The sequence below is a fragment of the Catharus ustulatus genome, chromosome 21, assembly GCF_009819885.2.
Source record: "Catharus ustulatus isolate bCatUst1 chromosome 21, bCatUst1.pri.v2, whole genome shotgun sequence".
In the NCBI taxonomy this organism is placed as follows: Eukaryota; Metazoa; Chordata; class Aves; order Passeriformes; family Turdidae; genus Catharus; species Catharus ustulatus.
In genome coordinates this window covers 8,717,010-8,741,577 of record NC_046241.1, presented here as the reverse complement: position 1 = coordinate 8,741,577, position 24,568 = coordinate 8,717,010, and the positions used below count along the sequence as shown (strand labels likewise).

Below are 24,568 nucleotides of genomic sequence, written 5' to 3'. Positions count from 1 at the left end.
GTCCTTAACCAGCAGCGCACTGCCTCACATTTAAACCTGTTTATTAACCGAGGGGGCGTCATAGCCACGCTGTAGTGCCGCTGTAGCACTTCTTATAAATGGCTGTTTGGATGGTTTTAAAATCGAAGCAGTCTGTTGTGAGTGAAATTGAGAGGCATGGCCGCCCTGCAGAAGCTGATGTTCCCCTCAGAGATTGGCTCTGAGGAGCCTTTGGTGTCGGTGTTGTCCCTTCCAAGGGACACTGGTGTTGTCCCTCTCTCAGGAGCCCTCGGTGTCGGTGTTGTCGCTGCCAGAGGTGTTCTCCCAATCCACTTCATGGCGCTGGTGTTTGGGCGCCCTTCGCATTGCTCTTTTTCTGAAAACAAGACCAGACATACAAACTTATCTGCAAACAAGCAGCACTTCATAATGTCAGCATCTATCAGTCCCTTTCGTGGTTCATTTTATGCCCTCTGTGAATCAAGCTTGGGGACAGGAAAGGGGAAATATAAATTGGTATTTCCAGGTTAGCCCTGCTTACTGCAGCCCAGACCTTCGGTAACGCTCAAAGCAGTCCCTCATCCTCCTCCTCTCCTTTTCTGCCAGCTCCTCGTTGGCCAAGCCACACTCCTTGAAATGGAAAAAAAACCAAAAAACATATTAATTCATTCCTGATCAGATCAGTGTTAACACTGCATCTACAAAGTACCAGCAGGTTCTCCACTGTGTGTGCAGGATGGTAATACTTCTGTTTCACACAGTTTTACTACATTTATTCCCTCAACATCTCTAATTCTAGGAGTCTGTTTTCTGCATCAACAGTAATTCTGCAGACGATTACACTGGAAAACATCCCCACCCAGAGATGAAGGGCAGAAAGTAATTAGAAGTTTTTATTTACAGGTGGACAAATGTCCACTACAAATGTTTTACTGTTCACAGCTCACCCTTCTTGGAGGGTGGATTCTGCACTAAGAGCTCAGAGTTTGGAAAAGCAGGAGCTGCTGACATGCTTCTCCAAGCTGGTAAATCAATTATTAATGAGAATATTGAAGATAACAAACCCGAGTCATAGTAAAGAAGAGCCCACAAAGATTTTTCTTACACTTGGTGATTTTGGGGGCAGATGTCTCTCTCGAGGGCTGAGTTCCTGGTTTTGTACTTCCAGGCAATCTTCTGAAAGATAAAAAAAAAAAAATAAATAAAATCACAGCTTTAGTCAGAGTTGCCATTGCAAAGTCACTTCTCCCTCCAGCAGTTCTTCCAACAGAAGAGCTGTGGTGTAACTGCACAGAGTCCACAGCAGAACTGAAACCAAGCCCAAAGCACTCAGAACTCCATCCTGTGATCAATCACAAGTCACTTCTCATTTTAATTGAGCCTTGATGTTGCCCAGGATGGTTGAGTTCCTCATCACACTGAGAAAGAGACAGAGCTTTCCACTTCCAACTTAAGCAGGAGCAAAACAAACCTTTGCCAAGCAGCTCCTCTGCTCCTTGCATTAAAATAATATTCATGTGAGAAATGTGTTAATCATTATTTTATCCATCGTTTGTCCCTGCTCCCCAAGTTGTGAATATCATGGACTTCACACCAGACCCTATTTTGGTGAAACTCCTTCTGTAGTGACCAGGTGTTATATTTTTGAACTGAGCAAGGTAGAATAATATAAAAAGCCTTTTAGTTTTAGTGAAAAAATCTCGCATCTCAATGAATGAAAAGATCATTTAGATCTTCCAGAAGAGCAAAACAAGAATGGACCATCCTCTCCAGAAATCTATTCAGTGTTTTCCCCTTACTTTGAGCTGTCTGTGTATCTTCATCCAGGTGACTGTGAAGAACAAGCTGTGGGGCAGAAAACAGAGCAAGAACATCAGAACTGTCTGTAGGAACAGATAAAGGAATATAAAACCCAGGACATGCTAGAACCAGCCTCTCCCTGTTGCTGCCAGCAAACAGCAGACTGAGCCAGGAGTTACAGATTTATCCTCCAGGAATAGATCCAGCTTCCTTTGATCTCATTTATACTTTTGGCCTCCAGACAATGTGACAATCACTCCCTTACAGAAGTTAGGAATTAAGTGAAACTCTTTACTACAGATGGCCCCAGGGTAAGACTTATTTTTATTTTTGCCTGTTCTCACACAAGACAGACAATTCAAAATAATTCAATTCCATTGAGATTTGCCCAGACTCAACAAATCTTGCTGACTAATGCCATAGCTGTGTCCTACACTTAGAACTTCATACACAGGGAGATTCTGTCACTGTCTTGCTGCCTCTGGACTTTCTGAAATCACTGAAATGAGCTTCAGCCATTGAAAACTGAGGGAACAAAACCATCCCAGAGGAAAGTGAAAAGGCAAACAAGGCACCCTACTCACTTCCTGGGAATCTCTGGAGGAGCTGTCATCCAGGTCAGAGGTCTGAAACAAAACCACTATACATTAATCACAGCAAGGGAACACACAGGAGACTGAGAGCTCCAGGAAACACAGAAGTGTGGACTTGCTGTCTCCTACACTCCTGTCTGGCCACTCAGGAAAGTACACAACATGCCATATTAATTAAAATAGATCTAATTTAGTTCCATAAGACTTAGCTCCCCATTTTCTCCAAATTGCTCACACCCAGTCTCTAAATAGAGTCACTCTTTGGTGGTTGAGGAACCCCTCATCACCTCTGGAAATGCTCCAAACACAAACAGAGGTGACCTGAGCTTGAATCTGTCCAGCTCTTCCATGGCTGAAATCAGGGTAAGGTCATAGAAACCATCACACCTTTAATTTTCTAAACTCAGCATTTGCATGGCAATGGTTTGAGTGAATTTTGATGGTGGCTCAGGCAGGTGTTCAGTGCAAAGCTCAGGTGCAAAGGCCTGGGAACAGCCACAGTCTGACCCCATCCTCAGCTTCCCAATCCCATCAAGAGGAGCAGAGTTGTACCAGTGTGGGCAGCTCCAGCTGCAGCCGTTTCAGCTTGGCCTCGGTGGCCAGGAGCTGGCTCTCCTTCTGGAAGAGCTGCAGCTGCATCTCGTCACACCTCTCGCCCAGCTCCCGGATCTGCTTGCGGTAGGCGTCTCTCTCCACCAGGCTCTTGGAATACTGCATGTGGAACTGCTCTCGGGTCAGGAGAGCCTGTGCAGAGGGACAGCACGTGCCATTCACACAACAGCACACACAGGCTGGCACAGCCTGCCCAAAAAGCAGTGAGGAATATTTTATCACCTGGTCTCTCTCCAAAGCCACTTCCTCCATCTGCTGCAGAACAGCTTCAATCCGTTTTTTGTACATCTGGGAGTCCTTCCTCAGAGATGTGCACTGGAGCTCCAGCATCTCTTTTTCCTCTGCAAACTGCTGAGACAAGGTCAAAAGCACCTGCTTGTGGGCAGAGCCTGAGCCAGACTGTCCCCACTCCTGCTCTGTGGGATGTCTGAGCTGTCAATGCCACACAGGGCATGCTGAAATACAGGTACTACAATAGGAGCAGCAGGGATTGCTCCTGAGCAGCTGCTGTGCTCCACAGGCAAGACACTGCAGGTGCTTCACCTGCCTGTCTTATCCATGGCCCTCAGCAGGAACTGGAACAGCAGCACCTACTTTGTCTTGGAGCACCTTGGCCCGGCGCAGCTCCTTGCGCAGGCTGTAAATGGTGTTCAGCAGCTCCCGGCGTTCTTCCACAGTCTGGCTGCAGTCATTCTCCACAGTTTTCTTGGAGAGGTTCTTCTCCAAGTTCTGCTCCCTGGCAACCTGCAGGACAAAGGAAGGAGTGAGACAGGGCCACCATCTAACTCCATATCAGTTCTCTCCCCTCAGGGCTCTGGGGCAACAGCTGAGCCCCCACAATCTTCACTGCAGCATCACTGCCCTGGCTGCTACAAATAATCCCTTGAGTCCATACTCAACCACCCCACCAACCTGGAGAGTGTTTTCCAGCTCCTGGTTCTTGGCCAAGAGCAGCTCCTTCTCCTGCTGGATCTCCCACACCACCTCGTGGCTGGGGCGCTGCTCTATGGCATGTTTCAGCTTCATTGTGTGCTTCCTCTCCAGCTTGCAGTCATCCTCAGCCTTCATGAGGCTGTGCTTCAGCTGATCGATCTGTGGGAAGGTTCAGAGCTCAGCAGGAGCAAGGAGAAAGCTCTGGCCTGCAAAACCAGCTCTCTGTTCCCCAGCCAAATACAGGGCAAGTTTCTCCCCAGCTGTTTTCCTCAGGAAGTTTTGTGCTCGGGGGACAAGAGTCCTGCCTGTGTGCTAGCAGGTACATGTTCCTGTGCTGCCTGTGTGCTAGCAGGTACATGTTCCTGTGCTGCCTGTGTGCTAGCAGGTACACGTTCCTGTGCTGAGAGCAGCCTTGAGTGAGGGGAAGATTGGTCATCATTCACAGCACAACTTGTAAAATATGGACCTGCAGGGCTGAGCCAGGCACCACAAAGACGTGCTGGAGAAGATGCTCAGTGCTTCATGCTGGACTGGAGCATCCTTGGCAAGGACAAAGTGCTCAGCCCAGCCTTCCAGGCTCAGGTAAGAATTGGGAAGCTGGAGAAGCAGTGACTGACCTCCAGCAGCAGGTCCCTGTTCTTCATCAGGGCCGCGCTCTTCTCCTCGCTCTGCTTGGCGTAGCTCAGGGCCAGGTTGTAATTCTCGTCCTTGCACTTGCGCAGCTCCTTGCTCAGGCTGTCCCTCTCCTCCTTCATCCTCTGGGCGCGCTCCTGGTGCTTGCGGAGCAGGCTGTCCCTGACCCACATCTCCCTGAGCGTGCCCTCCTTGGAGTGCAGCCACCCCGCCAGCTCCTGCGCCCTGCGCCGCTCCTCCTGCACCGCGCTCTGCAGCTTCGTGATCTCGTTCATCAGCACCTGGCTCAGGCCAGACTCGCCAGCCGTGTCTGTTTGGGGGGCAGGGGTCACTCTGCTGTCCTGCCTGCTGCAGGCACACACAGAGCTCAGCTTCCCCTCCGTGTCACTGCAGCCAGCCCTGATGTGTGCTTAAATTATCCCCACTGTGCCTCTGCTCTGTGCCTTCCTGACACAACAGGCTGAAGGAAGAATTCATCCTTCTGCTTCCTCCTCTCCCTCCCCAGTCCAGCCCGTGACACCAGGGCTGTTCTTCCCAGAACCATCCCAAAGCACACATGGAGCAAGGCAGGGAATGCTCCTGACTCTGCACTAAAGGAATAGCTGTTGTTGAGAATACAAACATTACCTATAATCATAGAGAAAACCCTGCTGGGCTCTTTGCCAGTTACTTTCTTATACAGCTGGGGATAATAAAGCTCAAGACTCTCCATAAATGCCTCAAAGCCCTTGTGTCCCGTTCGCTGAAGAATGTCCAGGAGAACACCTAAAATCATGACAAGATATTCTATTCAGTTATTTCTGTCTTTACAACATAAGAAACAACTGGCTTCACTTCCTCCACATACAAAAGTCCCTGGGATCCAATCACAGAATAAATTAGGTTGGAAAAGACCTCTGGGATCATGAAGTCCATCCTGTGATTGAACCACTTTGTCAACCAGACCATGGCACCAAGGGCCGCATCCAGGCACCTCCAGGGAGGGTGACACCAGTGTCTAACTCCCCAGACAATCCCAAACCACCAGCCTGGAAACTCCACAGAAGGATCTGAAGTGCTCCCACCTGCCTTCCGCTTGCGCATGACCAGGCTGGGGTCATTGAGGACCTGCTCCTCATCGTCAGGGCTCAGCACCTTGCACTGGCGCAGGTAAGGCGTGATCCGGGAAGGGTCAATCACCGAGATCAGCTTCACGCGGAAATTCTCCAGGTTATTCCAGCAGATCTCATCATTATCCTCTTCCAGCATGGCAGCAGTGAGGGGAATCGGTGAGCAGCGTTGTCCTGGCTGGAATAAAACAATCAAAAAGCAAACAGGCAGCCCCTGAGCCTCTCAGAGCAGTGTGGCAGTGGTGAAACCAAGGATGTCACAGACTGAGAATGCAGAAGTTTTAATTAGCTGTTGTCTCTGCTTTAGGAGCAGTTCACTCCTCCTTCTCCACCACCCAGCATGTGAGATCCCCCCTGTGTTCTGTCTGACCACACAGGCACCAAATCTGACACCCACCAGAGCTGACACTTCACCTCAGAGCTGTAAAATAAACTTTGATTCCCTGTTAATATCAGCCATTCTGTATCACCTCACCTCTGCAGTCACAAAAGCTTCCTTGATTCTCCTCCTGTGTCCTGGCTCTGAGAAAACCTGTCTTGGGTGCAGCCTTCCTCTAGAGAAAAAATAATTTCAGGAACAAAACTTTTGAGAAAAAAGGGGAAACTACTCAGCTATACCCTAAGATGGGAAAGGGAAGGAAAAGAAAAAGAGAGATAAATAAAAAAAGCAGAAGCCAGAATGGGTGATGGGGGAGGAGAAAGATGGTAAATGGCATCGTGAGTCAGCAGCAACGCAGGCAGTGATTTTTGATTCATTCTGGTTTTGTTTTCTAATCTGCCCCATGGAAGTACCTGCTGGGGGCCAGAAAGTTTCCTTGTGCAGTGGTGAGGATGCAAGTCACAGCCATGGGTGTGTGCAGCTGATTTCAGGGGACAAAACAAGCCACAAAATCAGAAGAGGTTCTTCAAAGGCTTTCCAGCTGTTATCATCCTTCTCCAGGAAAACAGCTGGCAGCAAGAACTCACTCTCAGTTTAGAGATCAGCTGAAAAGGATGATTTCTATATTGATGCCTCTAATTTTGGATGTCCTCAAGCTTCCAGCACAATTATGACAAGAAAGGGAAAGGGAATCAAGTCTTGGCAAAGCAAGGAACATCACCCATGATTCCCAAATGACAGGCTGTGCCATGGCAGCAGTGAAGGAGCAGCCCAGCAAGCTGCATTGTGATAGTGCTGAGCATCACCAGCTCTGAGCCTGCCTCCCCCCTCCCCACAGCCCTGGAGCTGAACTCAGAACTCACTCAGAGCAGTTTTTAAAAAAGCCTGGAGAACACACAGGCTCTGATGCCATGGCAGCATGACACATGTTCCCATTAGCTTCCCACTCCACTCTTTGTTCTGCTTTCTAAGTTTTTCCATGTTATCATTAGGAGTGGGGCAGACATGCTCAGAGGTTCTTTCAGCCTGTGTTTCTTGTCATTAAATCAGTTTTAAAAAGATGCAGTACCTGTGTCAGCTGTGCCCTTGCTGAAGGTAATCAGTGTGTCTTAATTGACCAGTTTAGCTTGGGGAGGTTTTATTCTAGTGACAAATCAATTTAATCCTGACAGAGGGCAAAACCAGCTGTTGCTTATGCAGTTTCCCCACAAATAAATGACAAAGGCATCATTTAAGCAGCATTTGCAAAGGCCAACAATCATTCAGAGCACAGCTCACCTTTCCCACCAGTGCCTCACTGTAACAGCCTGGGCACAGCACCCACAACTGTGCAGCAACTCCTGCCACAGCTGAATTTCCTGGAAAATTGATGTCTACAGTGCCTTATGAAAAAATAGAGTGCACTGCAAGAGGAGAGTTTTCCACAATCATTCCTATTGCTCCATAAAGCCTTGACACCAAATTATTGCAACACTGGCACCAGTGATCCTCTGCCCCCAGCTCTGCCTGAAGAGCCCTGGTGGAAAAGCTCAAACTCCCAACTCCCCACTGCACTCAGGGAAGTTCAGTCAGTGCAGTGGAATGAAGTTTTCACAGCACTTTCCCTCAAGATTTTATCAGCTTTGCCTCAGCTAACCTTGCACCTCTCTGAGAGACAGAAATTGCTGGGTTATAAATGAAGAAACAAGTTTTTTTTAAGTGATTTGTGATGTCTGTACAGGGCAGGCTGTGGGGAATCAAGAAAGAATCCTAATTCAATCCTGCAGTTTTAGGCACATGAATATTCATTCCCCCCATTTCCCCTGGTTTTCATGCAGCCTGAAAACTTCATTTTTCTCATTAGCAATCACTCCCATACACACATTATTAAAAGCACTATTTACCAGGGGAAAAAAACCCACACAGAACACATCAGTAATTTTTAAGTGAGAAAAATAAAACATCTGTATTTCAACAAATACTTAAAGAGTCATTTGGATACAAAATTAATCTGCTGCTTATTCCACAGCATTCAGTCTGTGGAAAGCAAAGCAAAGCAAAAACCAAGCAAAGCCACAGTCACAGCACTAAAAAACACCCAATTAACATATTCTGAACGTGGATAAATATTCACATAAATAGGGACTAACACAAGAAGGAAATAAATAACCACTATTGCTCATTTCCTCAGATTTCCAGCAATATTCCCCCTCAGCATCTATGGCAGGTGGGAGTCTGAAAGAGCAGAAGTCTGTGCCTCCAAGATTTCCCTCCAGCCAGTTTCCTTCATTTTTACACCTTGCCTATACATGCAGATTTTGCTGAGGGATGGGAAAAATCAATCCAGCATTTTCCTCTTCCCCAGGTCCATCCAGTCAGCATTGGAAATGGTGAAAGTGAACAGTGCAAAGATTATCTCCTCTTGCCATGCAGGAAGGCAGAGCTCATTCCAGTGACCTCTGTAACAAAGCACAAACAGCTCCTATCACTCACAGCATTTCTACAGGGAAGTTGCCCTTTTGGAGTTTCTAAAATGGATTTTCAAGAAAAAGATCCCCAACCAGTCTCATCTGACAACCATGTGACTCAAGCACTGTTCATGTTCATTCCATCCAGTGCACCTAAAGCCTCAGCAGGTATCAGAACATCACCCTGCAGAAGGTGACCTGTTATAACTGTACAGAAATAAAGACAAATAGGGGAAATAAACCCCAAACCCCACCAAGCTGCTCAAAGATGAAGTATTAAAGAAAAACTCCAGTCAAGCCTATAGAGTGCTACCAACTAGGTGCATACTAAGTAGGGCTTGGGGCATGAACTAAAAGGGTGCCAAACATTTGAATTTCATGAGTTTTTATGTAATTTTATCATATAGACATCAACTTCCCCTCTCCCCAAAATATTATCAGCCTGTAGAACTCTGTGTCCTTGGGAACAAGAGCAGAGATCACTTCAGTCCTTTCCTGGGGTCATGATTCATTGTCTGAGCTGAACCACAGACAAATGTGGTTCAGCTTCTCACAGGATGTACAAACCACTGAGGAGCTACTAACACATTTCCTCCTCATATCCTCCTCCTCTTCTTGAAGCGGGCACTTCTCCTGATTTGGGGAGCTCTGGCATCAGCCACATCAGTGCAGGAGCCCAGGGCAGACTGAGCACAGCTCTCCTCAGCCTGCAACACAAGCAGCAGATAATCAACACCACAAGAATTACAAATAACCCCTTCAGCCACCTTTTTGATTTAGGGGATCAGCAAGACTTCTAAAACAATCCTTCATTCACCTTCAAAGTGAAGCATGGGACAACATTCCATTCCCAATGTCAGAGAAGGCACAAAACATCAGTTTACAGAGTGAAAACAAAGGCCTGATTTCAAAAGTTTTGGATTATAAACAGAAAGGGGAAAGGAGTTTGATACCCATTTCTGGGAACTGTCATGGCACATTTAAAGTGCTACATAAACCATGGGCTTTCACCCTCCCAGCTGAGCTGCAGAGCTTTTCCTTTCATCAGCTGTAGAACTGTCTTTATTCAAAAGAACCAAATTTCTGCTACACTTCAGAACAGTGGGGGCTTGCCCCTGGATTCCAATGTAATATTTATCTGGCAGTGATTTTCTGCTTTAAGCCCCTGGAATCTGTTTTACCTGATTTAGTAAATCAGCATCATTGTCTCCAGGCTCATCCTCATGTCTCCAGTCCTCCTGTGCTCCTGTTAATTCATTCCCACAACTCTCTCTCTCAGACACATTTTTCTTACTCTGCCACTCCTCGTCATCACTGTCCTCACGTTGCTTCCTGCTGGCTGACAGAGTTGTTGTCATTTTAGGAGGAGGCAGTGTTGCCAGGACAGCTGGGAGTGTGAAGGCTGCCAGGAATCTGGCCTTCAGCAGGAGGTAAGCAGGGTTATCACCCAGTTTCTGCTGCACCAGCTCTCCAATAGCGTGGAAAACATCCCCAGTGGCCTCAGGGGGCAGCAGGGATGCTGCCTGCTCCTCCAGAGCTGCTTTCTGCACAAGGAGCTTTGAGAGGGTTTTAATGCTGCAGAGGAAAGGTGGCAGATAAGGCAGCCTAGTCTGCAGTGGTGGCACCTGAACCCCTTGTTTCCCAGTCAGCCACTCCTTCACCAGCCCCTCATCCTCCAGGGAGATCAGGCTGAAGTCAAGGAGATTCTTCTCTGCACTGGAAGTGCTTGGCTGAGGGGGAAGGTCAGCACTTGGTGGTTGGGAGGCAATGGGTCTGCTCCTCAGTTCCTGGGCATCAGAGCAACCAGAGCTCCCTGGGACATTGCTGTGAGGAGCTGCAGCTGCTGCAGGCACAGGCTCTGTCCTCATGCTGTCTGGACTGAAGGATGATCCGTTTGTTGTGATGGACTCACTGCTCCTTCCCAAGCTGGGCACAGGCTGGGAATCAGAGCCCTGAGTGCTGGCAGGGGGCTCTGTTTGGGGCAGCACAGTGGCACACAGGGCTGGGCTGGCAGCTGGAGGGACAGCTGGAGCTGCAGAGGAGTCTGGAGGCATGGAGGAGCCGTCTGAACATTCAGGGGTTACAACAGAAACGCTGGATGTGGTGCTTCCAGGACACACTGAGCTCAGAGGTGACAGAACTGTGGGCTGGTCAGCTGCCTTTCTCAAAGGGACTCCTGCCAGCTGGGAATTTGGCCCTTTTGTCCCTGCACTGCTGGGCTGAGGTGGCTTTGCTCCAGCTGGTACAAGAGTCCCTCCCAAAGCAGAGGCCTTGCCATTGGAGGTCACATTTGTCTGACACTGACCTTTCCCAGCAGCAGCTGGCATTCCCTGGGGAACACCCACCACAGTCTGCACAGCACTGGGGAGCAGAACCTGGGGGATCACAACCCACTTGAAGGGCAGGATGCTGTTGGGAATCACAGGAGAAGCAGCTGGTGGAGGGACAAGAGCAGGCAGCAGGCTCACTGGGGTCTGGGGAGGCACTAAAGCCTGGTTTTGCAGCACTGCTGAAGCTGAGCTACTGGCTGGGACCTGACCACTGCACCCTCCCTGGTCTGGGGCCTTCTCTGCTGCAGCTGGATTCACACCTGGAGAATCCCCTCCTTCAGGGCTGCTTTCCAGAGCTTCCTCTTTTAGCTTCTTACTTGACTGTAGATCTGTCCCTTTTGTGCAACCAGGGTGGTCCCCACTTTCTGGCACTGCTGAGGAATGGTTTTGAGGCACAAGAACAGAAGCAGAACCTGCAGCAGGAGTCCTTGTGGGCACTGGTGAACCCAGTGCTTGGCTCTCTGTCCCAGCAGCTGCTGCAGGGGTGCTCCCTGCTTGTGCAGAGGGAATGATTTGCTGTGGTGGGTGCTGGATTATCAGAGGCCCTGAAACCAGCACCGGTGAGGCAACCAGCACTGTCCTCTGCACGGCCTTCTTGGCCTGGGACTCCCTTAAACGCTTCTCTCGCAGCAATTCTGACACAGTTTTAGGTTTCTGCCTTTGCCCCTGGGCTGGGGGAGCTCTGGCACTGCTCTCCAAGGCAGATCTCCTGACAGCCTTCCTTGGCACGTCCCCTTGGGAGTTCCTCTGAGAACAGGCTTGGGATGAGTTGTCTGCAGAGGAGAGGAATAAAATGATAATGAATGAACAGAATTTCCAAACATTGCTCATTAAACATCAAGGAACGTGGCAAAATTCCTGTTTGTGAGAATTCCTACAACACCTGATTTAATCAAGCCAGCTCCCAACAACTGAACAGGGGGTAACTGCCCCCAGAAATCAGAGATGGGCCAGGATTGCACCCTAAGACCCCAATGAACTGGCCCCACTGGTTCCCAAACCCTCCAGGGCTTTTTCCAGTCCTTACCAAAGGAGAACATGCTTAAAGACCCAAGAGTTAGCAAAAATGAGCATGACAATGCAAGTTTCTCCTTCAGTTAAACTGGTTATTAATGTAACAGTGATGAATTATGTGAAAGTTCTTGCACATCATAAAAATAAATGTTCTGGTAGGTACCTGAAGAAGTCTCCGTATTTTGGGAAGCCTGTAAAAAAAAAAAAAAGTATATTAAATTCTACTTCTGATAAATTTCAAGATGATTAAAATAGCACAGATGTGAATCAAACCCACATCTGCCACCTCCTGAACAAATGGTCATACAGCCAGCATTTTATTCTGCCTCTGAACCAAAACAAACTGCTAACACACATATAAAGTGTGTGGCCACACAATTAAAGTGCTTATTTAATCAAGACTTCAATGGGAAAAGTTTAAAAACACAATACCTGCTGAGGGCCCCTTGAATTGGACTTAATCAGCTCCAACTGCCTCAGCTTCCTCTCTTTAATAATCTTCATACAGCCTTTGGTGTCAATCTGGAAGAGCTGCAGGGTGAGAGCCTCGTTACCATTTAAATGGGAGCAAAAATGTTTTGGTGGAGTCAGTGACAACACAAAACAGAGGGGACATGCTTCACAGGCAAGATTGTGGGGACATTTTACACTTCCAGAAAAAGCCCAGATTTTGGATGCAGGACTTATTTAAGAAATTTCATATGCAAACTATGAGGGTAGATTAGTCCAGTCATTAGATCATTTGTTTAAGAAACAAAGATAAACCATTTATTTAAGCCACAAATACTGAAAATAAAGACTCCCACTGTTTAAAAGCAGGTAATGCTCTTAAGAAGTAAAACTTACATGAACCAGCAGTGCAAACAGGGGAGTGCTGGTGAGACTGACTGACTTCACCTTCTCATGGATAGCAGCAGCTGGAAAGAAACCCAACATCAAAATCAGCTGGGAATTCACTCAGAAGACAGCAGAAATTAGGGACAAAGGTAGGATGGGTCCCCAGTACCTTTTGTGTGGCAGAAAGCCATGCTCCCAGCCTGCACAGTGCAGGGCAGCAGCACATTGCCCACCCAAGGGGTCACTGCCATCAGCAGCCTCCTGTTGAGGCTCAGCCTCCTCCAGCACTGCCTGTCCTGGTGCTGAGCTCTCTCTGGCAGCTCCTGAGCATCCTGGCCAACAGCTGCACCCACTCCAGGGGCCTTGGCTGAAAGGCTGGCACGAGGTTTTAGCATCTTTAATTGCCATGCATGGGAAGAAAATACACAATTCCATTAGGAAGGTTCTGCCATTAGTCCCAAGACAAACCATTCACAGGGCAGTTAGCACAAAAAAACTGTGAGCTTTTCCTCTTGGCATTACAGTGCAAGATCTGTGATTTTATAAAAATAAATTCTTACTAAGCACAGCTGGGCAGTGCTCATATCACAAGAGCAGACAAGACAAGAGGCACTCACCAGTTTCCTCTGGAAGCTCGTGTTTCTCCTCAATATTGCTCTCACCTCCTCCAGGCTAACCCTCAGCACTTGTTTTCCACACTGGGAAGCCTGGAAAGCACACAGGAAAAGACAGAAGGGAAAGTCACTCCAAGAAAATTATTTGCACTGGATATCCACAGCACATACAAGTTTTCAACATTCCTGCTGTTGAAGGTATCTTATTAAATAAAATCAACTCTGAACCTTTACTTTTAATCCTTGTGCATCAGCACAACACCAATGCCTATTTCATAAAAGCCTTTGTATGAGGAATCTACCAAAAACCCAAAAATCAGAATTTACTGGGGAATTATCTTCACATTTTTTTAATTAACAGGACAAGGGAATGAACAGCAAGATGTTATCTGCTCATCACATCCTGCCCCTGCTGCAGCAGCTGCACTTCCCTCCTAACTCCTGATCCAAGCTCCCATCCCAGCTCACCTTGGCCATCACTTCTGCTGGATCCTTCACCAGCACATCTGTGGAATAGGGCTGTCCAATGCCCCTCAGCAGGGTGTTCACCTCAGATGATTGATCAGCAGCTCTGTCTGTGTCACACCCTGCCCTTGGAATGTCACTGCAGCTGCTCCCTGCAGCAGCCCTGGCAGCAGAGAGGAGGGACTGGATTTGGTATCTCTCCCTGGGTGCCTCCTGTGTGCTTGGCCCTGTTGGTATCCACAGGTCAATGCTGGGGACTGCACACTCCTTATTGCCTGTGGTGCTGCTCCCCTCCTCCTCAGAGCTGTCAGCCAGGTCCAGCTCCATGTCCTCACTGCTGCTCTCTGAAGGGCTGGAGCTCTCCTCAGCGTGGCACCGCTTGCTCGCCTCAGATTTTTTCTTCTCGGTCAAAACAAGCACACACAAGTTTTAGTCAGTGTTCACCCTCTGCTTGCAACTCTGTCAAATCAGGAAGTTTGCTTCTCCAAAGGAAACAAGATTTTGGAAACAAAACCATCTTCAATATGGTCTTAAGGAGATAGAATTTCTTGAGTGCCTGGGAGCAAAACTGGCAACTCATGAGGTACAGACAAGAAAACCTAAATATACCCCATCCTTACAGGCATTTCAAGGCAGGAAAGAATTCCAGATAATACACAAATATATAGAAAATTAACTTCAGAACAAAGGCTGCTTTACCCAGCCAAAATTTAAACTGTGAAATCCTCAACAAAAACCATAATTGTGTGAAATCAATGTAATGTTTTAAAATTGATCTCACAGGATTCCACTTCTAGTTTAGAGACACTTAACTGAAGAGGTGGGACTGTGACCACAGCAGCATTTCCACAATACCTTAGAGCCAACCATGAGTTTCCACTTGCTCAGGCACTGGGAGCCAGTCCGATGGACCAGGTCTGAAGCAATTTTACTCCAGTGACCTGAAAAGGATGCAGATGATGCAGAACATTTTTATTTGTGCCACAAACTGAGCAACAGGCCTTTCCATGCAGCCATTACACATATATTATTAATTTCCCTGGATAAAAAGACAGAGTTACTGCATGAATGGATCTCAAATCCTTAATACACACAACACACAATACAAAGAGGCTGCAGTACAAATCAGAGCCTGCAGGACCTACAATGAAAGAAGAGAAAACCTCAGTGACACCTCTAAACTTCTATAGATTAAGCCACAGAAACACCTACCCAGGCCATGCTTCTCAACCAGTTCAATCAGCTTCTCCTCCTCCTCCAAGCTCCACCTGCCTTTCTTTAAATTCCAGTGCAATACTTTTAAATACCTTCAAAATGAAAATACTGCAGTCAGAAACATTCAATCCTGCTTGTAAAGAATCAGATGATCACTGCACTGCAAGGCTGAACAAAGACAGCATTCCCAAGCAGAGCTGTCCCTTATTTAAGGGGCTGGCAGCTGAACTCACCGGTCCCGGCACTGCGCGTCGCTCCTGCCCGGCACCTCCGTCCGGATTTTGTACCAGTTCTTCCCCTTGTGCTTCCTAACTGCAGCCACCAGCATCTGTATGCACCAGACAGAACAAGAGCTGAAATCCTCACCAGTATCAACCCAACAGGCCTGAGCAGCAGTTCTGTTTGCTTCCTGTGCAAATCTCTGCACAAAAGTCTTTAGGAGCTTCTAAATCCTCTTGAGCTGTAAAGAGCCCACCTTGGTTTGTTTTGCACTCCTCTGTGCCACTGCTAAAGCTCAGATCTACAGCCAAGCCACACCTCAGCAGCCCAACATCCCCACCCTGCAATTCCAGGCCCAGAGAATGGCACTTACAGCATCTTCCTCTGCTGTCCAGGCTCCTTTCTTCAAGCTGGGGTCCACACTCTTTGTCCAGCGGTAAATCAGCTGAGCAGAATCTCTTCCTTCCATGTAATAAGCAACTGGAAATTAAAAAGTTTATTTAACTCTGGTGTAATTAATGGTTCTTCCTTTATCTGGACAACAGTTGCAAGCAGTGATTGCAATAAGCAGCACTTCAATCTCTTAAAATTGGTGCTCAGCCAGTTTCAGCCAAATTTTCAGTATGGATAAAGGTTCCAAGAGATATTAAGTTCCTGCTAATATAAAGAAACTGCCAAATAGGTACAGGAAAGGAAGAGACCACAGCTTCCACAAGGAAAAGAGAATGGAAGAGTGAAGCACTCCAGGTGAATGAAAGGTCTGTCACTTGTGGGTCACTTACTTTTCTTGTATGGGATATGGTTTCCCACTCTCATCTCTTGAACGAGCTCTAAAAGCATCTGATCCTCATCCTTGGTCCATTCTTTCCTTTTTAAATCTTTGTTATAGATTTGGTATTTCTGCAAGCACTGGAAAGGTGTCCTGTTTGTCTTAATACAAGGAAAAAACAGAGAGAAGCAGGTAACTGGTTATTTATGAGGACAAAAAGCTAAAGTACCAAAACTTTTTGGTCCTGTTCTTGGACACTCCTCAGAAAGCATTAATTAATATTGAATTAGTATTACCATTGGTTTTAAACCTGACAAGAGGCAAAGTAAAGCCAGAATGAACCAACTTGCAAGCTCAGACCTTACCCCCAGCTCCTGGGCAATGGTCTGCCAGTCCAGGTAGTTGTGTTCAGCAGCTATCAGCTTCAGCTTCTCTATTTCCTCCTCAGTCCATTCATTTTTGTTAATGCTTGGATGCTCCCAATTCTGCCAAAACTTCCTCAGCTCTTCTGAGCTACGTTGTCCATCAAACTAAAAGAAACAACAAAAAAATGTTTAGTCTCAGAGCTGGGATTAAGACACCTGGACAAACAGGAAAATCAGTGTTTTACATTCCAGATATGTCTTACTGCCAAGTTTTCCAGAGTTAAATCACCAAATTTGACAAGTTGAGGTCACTTAACAGTCAACTTCGAGAAATGCAAGATGGAAACACTGGATGCAAACCAGGTCAGGATTCTCAAGAGAAGGACAGAGATATCAGAAGCAATGAAACAGCTGGTCCCCCAACTCACATGGATGTTTGAAATTTTGTCCCAGTCATGCTCATCAAATCTGTTTCCTATTAAGTCACTTTCTGGGAGTTGGCTAAAGCAGAAGGTACAAAGAGGAAGAAAAAATCACATGAAATGGTTAATGAAACACTTTGTCTTCTTGATCCTGCCTCATCTCACTCCTCCCACCTGTTCCTGACTTGCACAAGAACTGAACACTTGGATTAGCAGGACAAACAATTCATGCCATATCCAAATACGTTGCTCTAGATTTGTTCATGAGCAAAAGCTCAAAAGTACAAAAAAGAAACCAGAGCTCTGCTCCTTTGCTGCTAAAGACCACTTAAAGCAGCACCTCTATAGTGGGAGCAGGCACAGAACCCAAACACATTTCTTAGTGAAGAACTGTGGAGATGACAGAGCTGCAGAGCCACAACAGTACCTCATTTTTTATAACCCAACACCAATGACCCATCTCGAAGTAGAGGGAGGGAACTTTCAGAGCTAAACTCTAAGAAATTTCATTTTTCACCAAGAATATAGAAAGACTTCTTACTTAATTGTCTCTATTTCTTGCTCCAACTCTTTGATTTGCTTTTCCAAGATCTGTTTTTCTATGTCAGTCTTGACTTTCTCCAGTTTCTGGTTCCAATAACTCAACCTGTTCAAAGACATTTTTATCACTGTTTAATAGGATAGATGGGAATGAGATCAATGGCATCAGAAGATGTACAGCACAGACACCTTCCCCATCTGTACCATTCCTCCCTTCAAGTTTATTTCCACATAAAACTGTTCTCACAGGTTTTCCCACATCACTCCCACATTCATTGCCATATTTTTGCCCCTTCAATCCCTGACCCTCAACAGGTTTCAGATAAACCATTTTGGTGTTCACACAGAGAACCAATGGTTGCTGCAACAGCCACAAAGACTGTGCCAGCTCCAGCACAGAAATCCCTTGCTGGACACACCATCAGACATCACCACATAGCACAATTTCCGTTTCAAGCCCTGCAAAGTATTTTAAATTACACCACAGTGCCAATGGGAATAAATGGATAGCTGTAAAATCACACAAACAATTAACACAGGAACTTGCTGGAGGAAGGTGAAATTCCACATCTCCCTTTTCTTTCCCATGCCATGTTCTCAGCAGGAGTAAGGAGGATTTTTGGGCAGTACTCACTTGAGCAGCTTTGGCTGGAGCAGGCGCTGCAGGCGGTCGCTCACCACGGATTTCTGCAGCAGTGTCTTCTCTCCAGTTTTCCCTAAACCAGACAGGGGAGCAGCCAGATATCAGTGCAAAATTGCCAGGAGACACCCACTGCTCCCAGCACCCCTGGGAAAGAACTGTGCAGTGAGAGTTCCCTGCCTAAATCCCCAACATCATGTCAGACTGGATCACCAAAGAGCACTTGGAGCTGCAGGTGTCCCTTGAACTTCCCTCATCTGGGCTCTACCTTTGCACCACCTAACTTGGATTAGGAGTGCTCACAGGAGCTGATGTAGCAGAACAAATTGAAAAGGAGTCATTATTGACTGACTAAAATAATTTCTAGAGCACCCCATTTTCTTTTAACGACTTTTTAGTGAGTCAGCCAGAGGTGCTGATGTTTAACTGCAAATAGGAACACACACACTAACAATATGAATATATACATTTGTTGTATGAATGTAGACATGTTACAGCTCTTCTAGAACACTGAACAGCAGCCAGACTTACTTACACTTGGTTGAATGCAGCTGTTCAAAGGATTTGATGCCCTGAGCTGCCTTTTCCTTGGCATCTTCGTTGGAAGGAGGGCCCTGGTGAGGATTAGAAGGGTTAGATACACTGAGAGTCAGACAAAATTACTGTTTCTTCTTAAAAATCCAGCAGGAACTGCTACAAACAAAACTGGAAACTCAAAAATGTGCAAACCGTCACACTCATACTGCTTAGTTACCTTTGTTAGCATGAGCTCATAGGTACATAACTTAAATAGAAATATTACCAGTAATTGCCTGAATTACACTAATATAAAAATTATGACAGTTGTCATTTTAGGTACCACAAAAAGCCAAGATCTCCTTTTGCCAATGGCCTTATAAAAACACACCAAAAAAAAGTACAAAGAATTGCTCCAGAAAATATAAAATTACAGAAAATGTCAGAAACCAAGAAAACTCAGTTTCACAGACAACCAGATCACAGTGAGTGCTTTAAATAGCAGCATGGAATTGGGTCCTGGAACTGAACACAATTAAGTTAAACTCAAGAATATTCAAGCCCCTGGTGGGTGCAATTATTTACTTACAATTCCTGTTATTTTATCCTTAAAATATGGCTTCATAAAATGTCCCAAAAACATATTTGGTGGTTGATTTCTCTCATCTCCTGACTTGGCTGGTTTTGGACCATTAAGTTCAGACACGATTTCCTTCTGCAATACAAGAATGAATTGAACAGCATCAGTGTCTCCTCCAAATTCCTGATTTCAGAGAATGGCTGAGCCCTCACAAACACCCCAGGCAGCAGCACACTGGAAAATCAGTGCAGGAGTTAAAGGCAGGATTTAGAAATTCCTGATTAACATGATAAAAAAGATTAATAAAATATTAACTTGCCATAACAAGTTAAAATGTAACATGTAAAATACTAATTCTTTATTATAAGAAAACATGGATTCATCATTTTAAAAAACCACTTGAGTCCTAGGCTTGAGGGGAAGGAAGCATGGCAAATGGCAACTCAGAAAAGCACAGAAATGAGCATTTCACTCCTGCTTTGCCCACCTGCTGTTTTCTGTTTTGTGCAATGAGCAGCTCCACTTCCTCAATCTTTTCCTTGATAACTTCCTGGTACACATGGTTCATCTGCAGGCAGGTTTCTGGATCCTGGGGCAGGCTTTCAATATCATCATCATCATCCTCCTCATCTTCATCATCACTGCTGTCTTCTTCTATTTCCACCTCCTTGAGGCCAGAAAGGCATTTGGGGAGAAAACAAAGAGAAGCAGTTGTTTGAAAAGCAGGTCTGTAGCAGTCAGTTCTGTAAGTCAGCACTTCCTCAGCTGAAGCTGCTGTGTGCCCCCAGCCTGAGGGGTCTGCAGGGACACCTCTGACCCTGGCACTCAGCACAGAAGGAATCTCTGACACTGAATAAATACGTCCTGGGCAGGAATACCCAACATTCAGATTTTACTGAGCACAAAGCCAAGGCAGTTGCCTGGATTTCCCCAGAGAAGGGTGAAGTTTCCCTTCTTCCTGCTCCCCTCAACAGACAGCTGGAAATATCTGCTTAAAAACAGTTACCATTTCAGCATGAGAATCTTCATCATCACCATCTTCATCATCACCATCTTCATCATCATCAGCTAGACAAACAAAATACAAAAATGCTGATTGTAGTGCAATAAAAGGAAAGCTTTAAACCCAAATATTTTCAATTAAAGCACAGAGGAAAAAGCATCAGAGATCTCAGACGTGACCACCAGTGGGTTTGGATAGTGGCAAGTAAAAAGTGTATTTAGTTATACTCTACTTATACTTTTTTTGTTTATGGTGGGGAGGTGGTGGGGTAGTTTTTTGGGGGTTTTAGCTGTTTCTTTGGTTTGGTTTGTTTTTTTTAATGTTCTGGAGAAGGTAAAGAGCAGCAGCTCTGGGTAACCACAGCAAAGCTGAATCGCGGCCCTGCAAGAGGCTCCCGGGTGTGCAGCCCAGGGAACATTCTAAGCCAGGAGAAACAGCAACTCTGCACCAGCAGCCTCTCAGCATCCCCCGGGTGTGGCACAGACTTGGGACAGAAGTTACACAGAGCCAAACGCGGGTGGGTGAAGCCTCTGCGGACAGAGATGCTCCAACCGGCACCGATTTCTCTTGGCTTTGGAAAATGAACTTCAGGAGGGGCAGGAGCGCTGGGGGGTGGCGCAGCTCACACAGCAGTTTGCGAGGAGCACTCAGGCCCCGCGATGTCGCTGCTGGCGCTATTTGGGTGCAAAGGGAACGTGCAAAGCGCCGGTACCGGCGGCTGCCTGGGGAACGCCCCGAGCCCGCCCGAACCCGTACCGGAGCTGAGGCTGGAGTCGGACAGAGCCAGGTGGATGTCGGCCCCGCCGGGCTGCAGGCTACGCTCCAGCTGCTCGATCTCGCGGCGGATCTTCTCCCGCTCCGCATCGAGGTCGAGGCCCGGAGGGGAGCGGAGGAGCCCGGCCTGGCCCGGCCCGCGGGACATGGCGGCCCCGCGCCGCTGCCGGGGCTGCGCTGGCCCCGCCCCCCCGCTCCGCCAATCGCTGCTGTGGGCGTGGGTCAGCTGACCCGGCACGTGACACCGCGCAGCCAATCCGGGCGGGGCTCGGCGCACGTGCACGGCCAGGGGGCGGCCCCGGGGCCCGCCTGGGCTGGGCTGGGCTGTGAACGGGACCGCGGCTCCGGGACACCGCGGCACCGGTACACCGCGGCTCCGGGACAGGGCCTTCAATGGCACCGGGACACGGCGGCTCCGGGACACCGGGACACCGCCTTCAATGGCACCGGGACACGGCGGCTCTGGGACACCGCCTTCAATGGCACCGGGACACCGCGGCTCCGCCTTCAGTGCCACCGGGACAGGGCCTTCAATGCACCGAGACACCGCGGTACCGCGACACGGCCTTCAGTGCCACCGGGACACTGCGGCAGGGCCTTCAATGCACCGAGACACGGCCTTCAGTGGCACCAGGACACTGCCACAAGGCCTTCAGTGCCACCGGGACACCGCCACCGCCACCCACGGGCCTTTCCCCCCTCCACAGCCAGAGCACTGAAGGGCAACGAGAGCCCCAGCCAAAAGGTGTGGTGCTTGCAGAGTCCCAACCAAACCGTGGGGGAATTGCGGGGTGCACGGGGAGAAGGGCAGCAGGACTGGGGGTGTAGTGTAGGGCTGGTCCATTCCGGGTTTAGGGTTCCTTTGGCTGTGGCTGCACCACGGGAAGGGATGGAGAAGCCAGGTGTGCAGTTTGGCACATTGAAATGAGGCCAAGTATCAAAAATTCACTTTTTAGTAATGGTTTCCATATGAAAACAAAGTCCTCCGTGTTGTGTGAGTCACTGTCATCACTGTCCATCCTCTGACACCTCAGCGATTCTGTCTATGGATTTCAGGAGATCAGCAACGAGCTGCAGGGATTCTGCTCCAGAGAGCAGCTGCCTGGAATGGGACAGACACAGTGTTAGGTGTGGGGACAGGCAGTTTGGGAGAGTTTTCCCATATTCTGTGTTTTATCAAGCAGCATTTTATCAGGACTGAAAACTCAGAATGGAAATGGAAACTCCACTTTCCATTTAATTTTACTCCCTACACTTGGAGGAAAACACATCACAGGTAAGAACATGGAGTAGCTCCTCTGGCACACAACACAAACCCCTGCATTTCAATCCTAAAAAACCCACTGAGGACATTTATCTGTGAGCCCAGAATGTAGCCCAGTGCCTGGGAGGGTGTCAGGAGGGTTGTCCCAGCCCAGCTCACCTGATGGATGCTCTGGAGCTGGTTGTGACCTGGAGCAGGTACTGCAGGGCCACCTCTGCATTCTGCTTGGCCACAGCCAGCCCTGCCTGGCCTGCCCTCAGTGCCTCATTCTCCAGCCTGGAATTCCTCAGCTCAGCCTGGGGGAAAGGGCAAAATGCATGTGAACCAACCCCAGAACTCCAGCAGATACTCCACAGCTAAGGAATACGTTCACACAGCAGTTTATGGGTGTGGAATGTAATAATTAACTAACTAAGGATAATAAATACAATAAAACAATGTAATAAATAGTGACTGGAGCCCATCAGCAGACTGCCTGGAGTGTTTTCCCAGTATCACAGGATCATTAGGGCTGGAAAGGACCTCTGGATGTGTTTAGTTCAAGGCAGTGTCACCTGGAGCAGGTGGCACAGGGACATTTCCAGGTGGGTTTGGATGTGTCCAGAGAGGGAGACTCCACACAATCCCTGGAGTTTGCTCCAGGCCTCTGCCACCCTCCATAGAAAGTTCTTGCTCATTTTATTTTCTGGCCATTGCTCCTCATCCTGGCACAGGGCAGCTCTGAAGAGTCTGGCACCATCCAGGCCCTCCCAGCCTCTGACAGGACACAACTCCCAAACCTTTATTGACTCTGAAAACACACCCAGCATTTTCCTCAGAGCCTGCAAAAATTGCAATATTGTTTCCAGTGGCTCAACTCCGAGATGTATCCCTGCAGCCCCAGCAATGCTGCTCTGTACCTGGAGCTGGGCATTTTCCTGTCTCAGTTTGGCAGCGCTGTTCTCAGCTTTGGCAGCTCGTTTCTGCAAGAGAACAGAGATTATTGAAACCACAGGGTGCTGAGGATAAACCAGGCAGCTTGAGCTATGTGGGGAGTGATTCCAGCACAGAACTTGGAGGGAATATGGTTTGTGTTCCACCACACAGTGTTCTGAATGTTCTAGGAGGTAGGAACAGCTCCCTCCTTCCTTCCTCACTGCTCCTTTTTGGGACCTGCAGAACCTCCCAAGCCTCACAGAGGAGAATTTCCTCCTGACATCTGATCTAAACCTCAAGCCAGTGCTTACAGTCATCAGCTGGAGATTCTGCTCCACGTGCTGCACCATTGCTTCCAAATCTTGTGCTTCTTTTTCTTCTTTGATTTTGTTTTCCTCAAGCTTCTTCTCAAGTTTCCTCATCCTTAAAAAAATAAGAGATGGCACACAGTAAGCACTTGTACCATTTAATACATTAGGAAGGAAATTGTGGGAAATGATCAAGAATCTCATGGTTTCATGTTTTAAGGAAAATGAATTCTCACGCACTTGTCTGCTTGAGTTTCAGACAGAATCTGAAGCTTATTGATCTTGTTTCTCAAAATAGTGTTCTCTTCTTTTAGCTAAAAACAGAAAGAATTCTTATTAGGGTTGAGGTGCACTTTTACAACAATACCAACAATCCAAGATCAATACCAGAATATTCAGCTTTAATACTGGAAATCCTTGTGCCTTCTAATACATCCAAGCTTAATTTTACCTTCAGTTTACCCATCTGGAAACCACTGTGGGGCACAGGAATGTGGCACTGAACCACCAGTGCAAATGTGACTAATTAATGCTCCCGATTCTAAACAAACATGACCTCAAGGGGCAGGAGCACGAGCAAGTCACCTGGGTCATGTGCAGGGCAGCAGCACAGAGAAAGTACCGGACCTGCCCGTGATGAAAAGCACATTTCCACATCTAATTCTCCTCCTCAGCAGCTCTCGGCGGCAGGCAGTGACGCTGAGGTGTGCAGCGAGCCCGCAGCCAGCCCGGAGCTGCAGGGACGGAGGAAGGCGCGGGCAGGGCGGGCAGCGCTCACCCGCTCGTAGCTCGGCTGCCGGGAGGGGCCGCAGGCCGGCCCCGGGGCGGCTCCGAGCGTCACCAGGTGGGCCTGCTCCACGGCCAGCGGCTGGTAGCTCTCGCTCCACTCCTCCTCTTCCTCCTCCTCCTGCTCGTCCCCCGACTCAGCGGGCACTGCGGGCAGCGGGGGCACCACGGGCCCGGGCCAAGCCGCCTGCGGAGGGGACAGCGGGGCTGAGGTGCGCGTCTTGACAGGACAGATCCCAGCCGCGCTGCCGGGCAGGGCCTTACCTGTGTGTCACCGCCCGGGCTGTCACCGCCGCGGGCCTTGGAGCGGACGAACTCGCGGAAGGAGAAGGGGTTGGGCTCGGCCGAGCCCCCCGGCTGCGGCTCCGCCACCGGCAGCGCCGGCGCCGCCATGGCCGCCTGAGGGCGCGGCGGGGCGGGGCCTCCCCGTCCCAGCGGACCAATGAGCGCGCGGCCGCTTCCGCCGCGCCCAATCGCGGCCCCGCCCTCGCGGCCCGGCCCCGCCCC

The 24,568-nt window shown here is 48.2% G+C and overlaps 3 protein-coding genes across 3 annotated transcripts; all 3 read right to left on the bottom strand.

The window, feature by feature from the left end:
* Nucleotides 1-3: 3 nt before the first annotated feature.
* Nucleotides 4-6,256, bottom strand: CARD9 (caspase recruitment domain family member 9). Its single transcript, XM_033077736.1, has 12 exons — nt 5,615-6,256; nt 5,178-5,315; nt 4,535-4,860; nt 3,897-4,076; nt 3,579-3,728; nt 3,207-3,332; nt 2,925-3,116; nt 2,364-2,405; nt 1,779-1,824; nt 1,085-1,155; nt 533-609; nt 4-355 (listed from the first exon to the last, which is right to left on the bottom strand). The coding sequence occupies exons 1-12, from the start codon at nt 5,796-5,798 to the stop codon at nt 259-261; spliced, it is 1,629 nt and encodes a 542-aa protein (XP_032933627.1). The 5' UTR covers nt 5,799-6,256; the 3' UTR covers nt 4-258.
* Nucleotides 6,257-7,953: 1,697 nt separating this feature from the next.
* On the bottom strand, nt 7,954-20,947 carry SNAPC4 (small nuclear RNA activating complex polypeptide 4). The gene is made up of 23 exons (XM_033077735.1): nt 20,771-20,947; nt 20,018-20,079; nt 19,499-19,678; nt 19,021-19,146; nt 18,451-18,529; nt 17,910-17,991; nt 17,277-17,381; nt 16,742-16,814; nt 16,314-16,478; nt 15,962-16,109; nt 15,553-15,659; nt 15,194-15,288; nt 14,958-15,052; nt 14,601-14,686; nt 13,749-14,144; nt 13,284-13,373; nt 12,836-13,061; nt 12,676-12,746; nt 12,262-12,360; nt 11,993-12,020; nt 9,667-11,588; nt 9,071-9,192; nt 7,954-8,476 (listed from the first exon to the last, which is right to left on the bottom strand). Exons 1-22 carry the CDS (start codon nt 20,934-20,936, stop codon nt 9,082-9,084), a joined length of 4,512 nt encoding a protein of 1,503 aa, XP_032933626.1. The 5' UTR covers nt 20,937-20,947; the 3' UTR covers nt 7,954-8,476; nt 9,071-9,081.
* A 776-nt stretch (nt 20,948-21,723) lies between these two features.
* Nucleotides 21,724-24,463, bottom strand: ENTR1 (endosome associated trafficking regulator 1). The gene is made up of 7 exons (XM_033077589.1): nt 24,326-24,463; nt 24,054-24,248; nt 23,516-23,589; nt 23,279-23,390; nt 22,952-23,014; nt 22,212-22,348; nt 21,724-21,890 (listed from the first exon to the last, which is right to left on the bottom strand). The coding sequence occupies exons 1-7, from the start codon at nt 24,452-24,454 to the stop codon at nt 21,797-21,799; spliced, it is 804 nt and encodes a 267-aa protein (XP_032933480.1). The 5' UTR covers nt 24,455-24,463; the 3' UTR covers nt 21,724-21,796.
* Between the last annotated feature and the right edge of the window lie 105 nt (nt 24,464-24,568).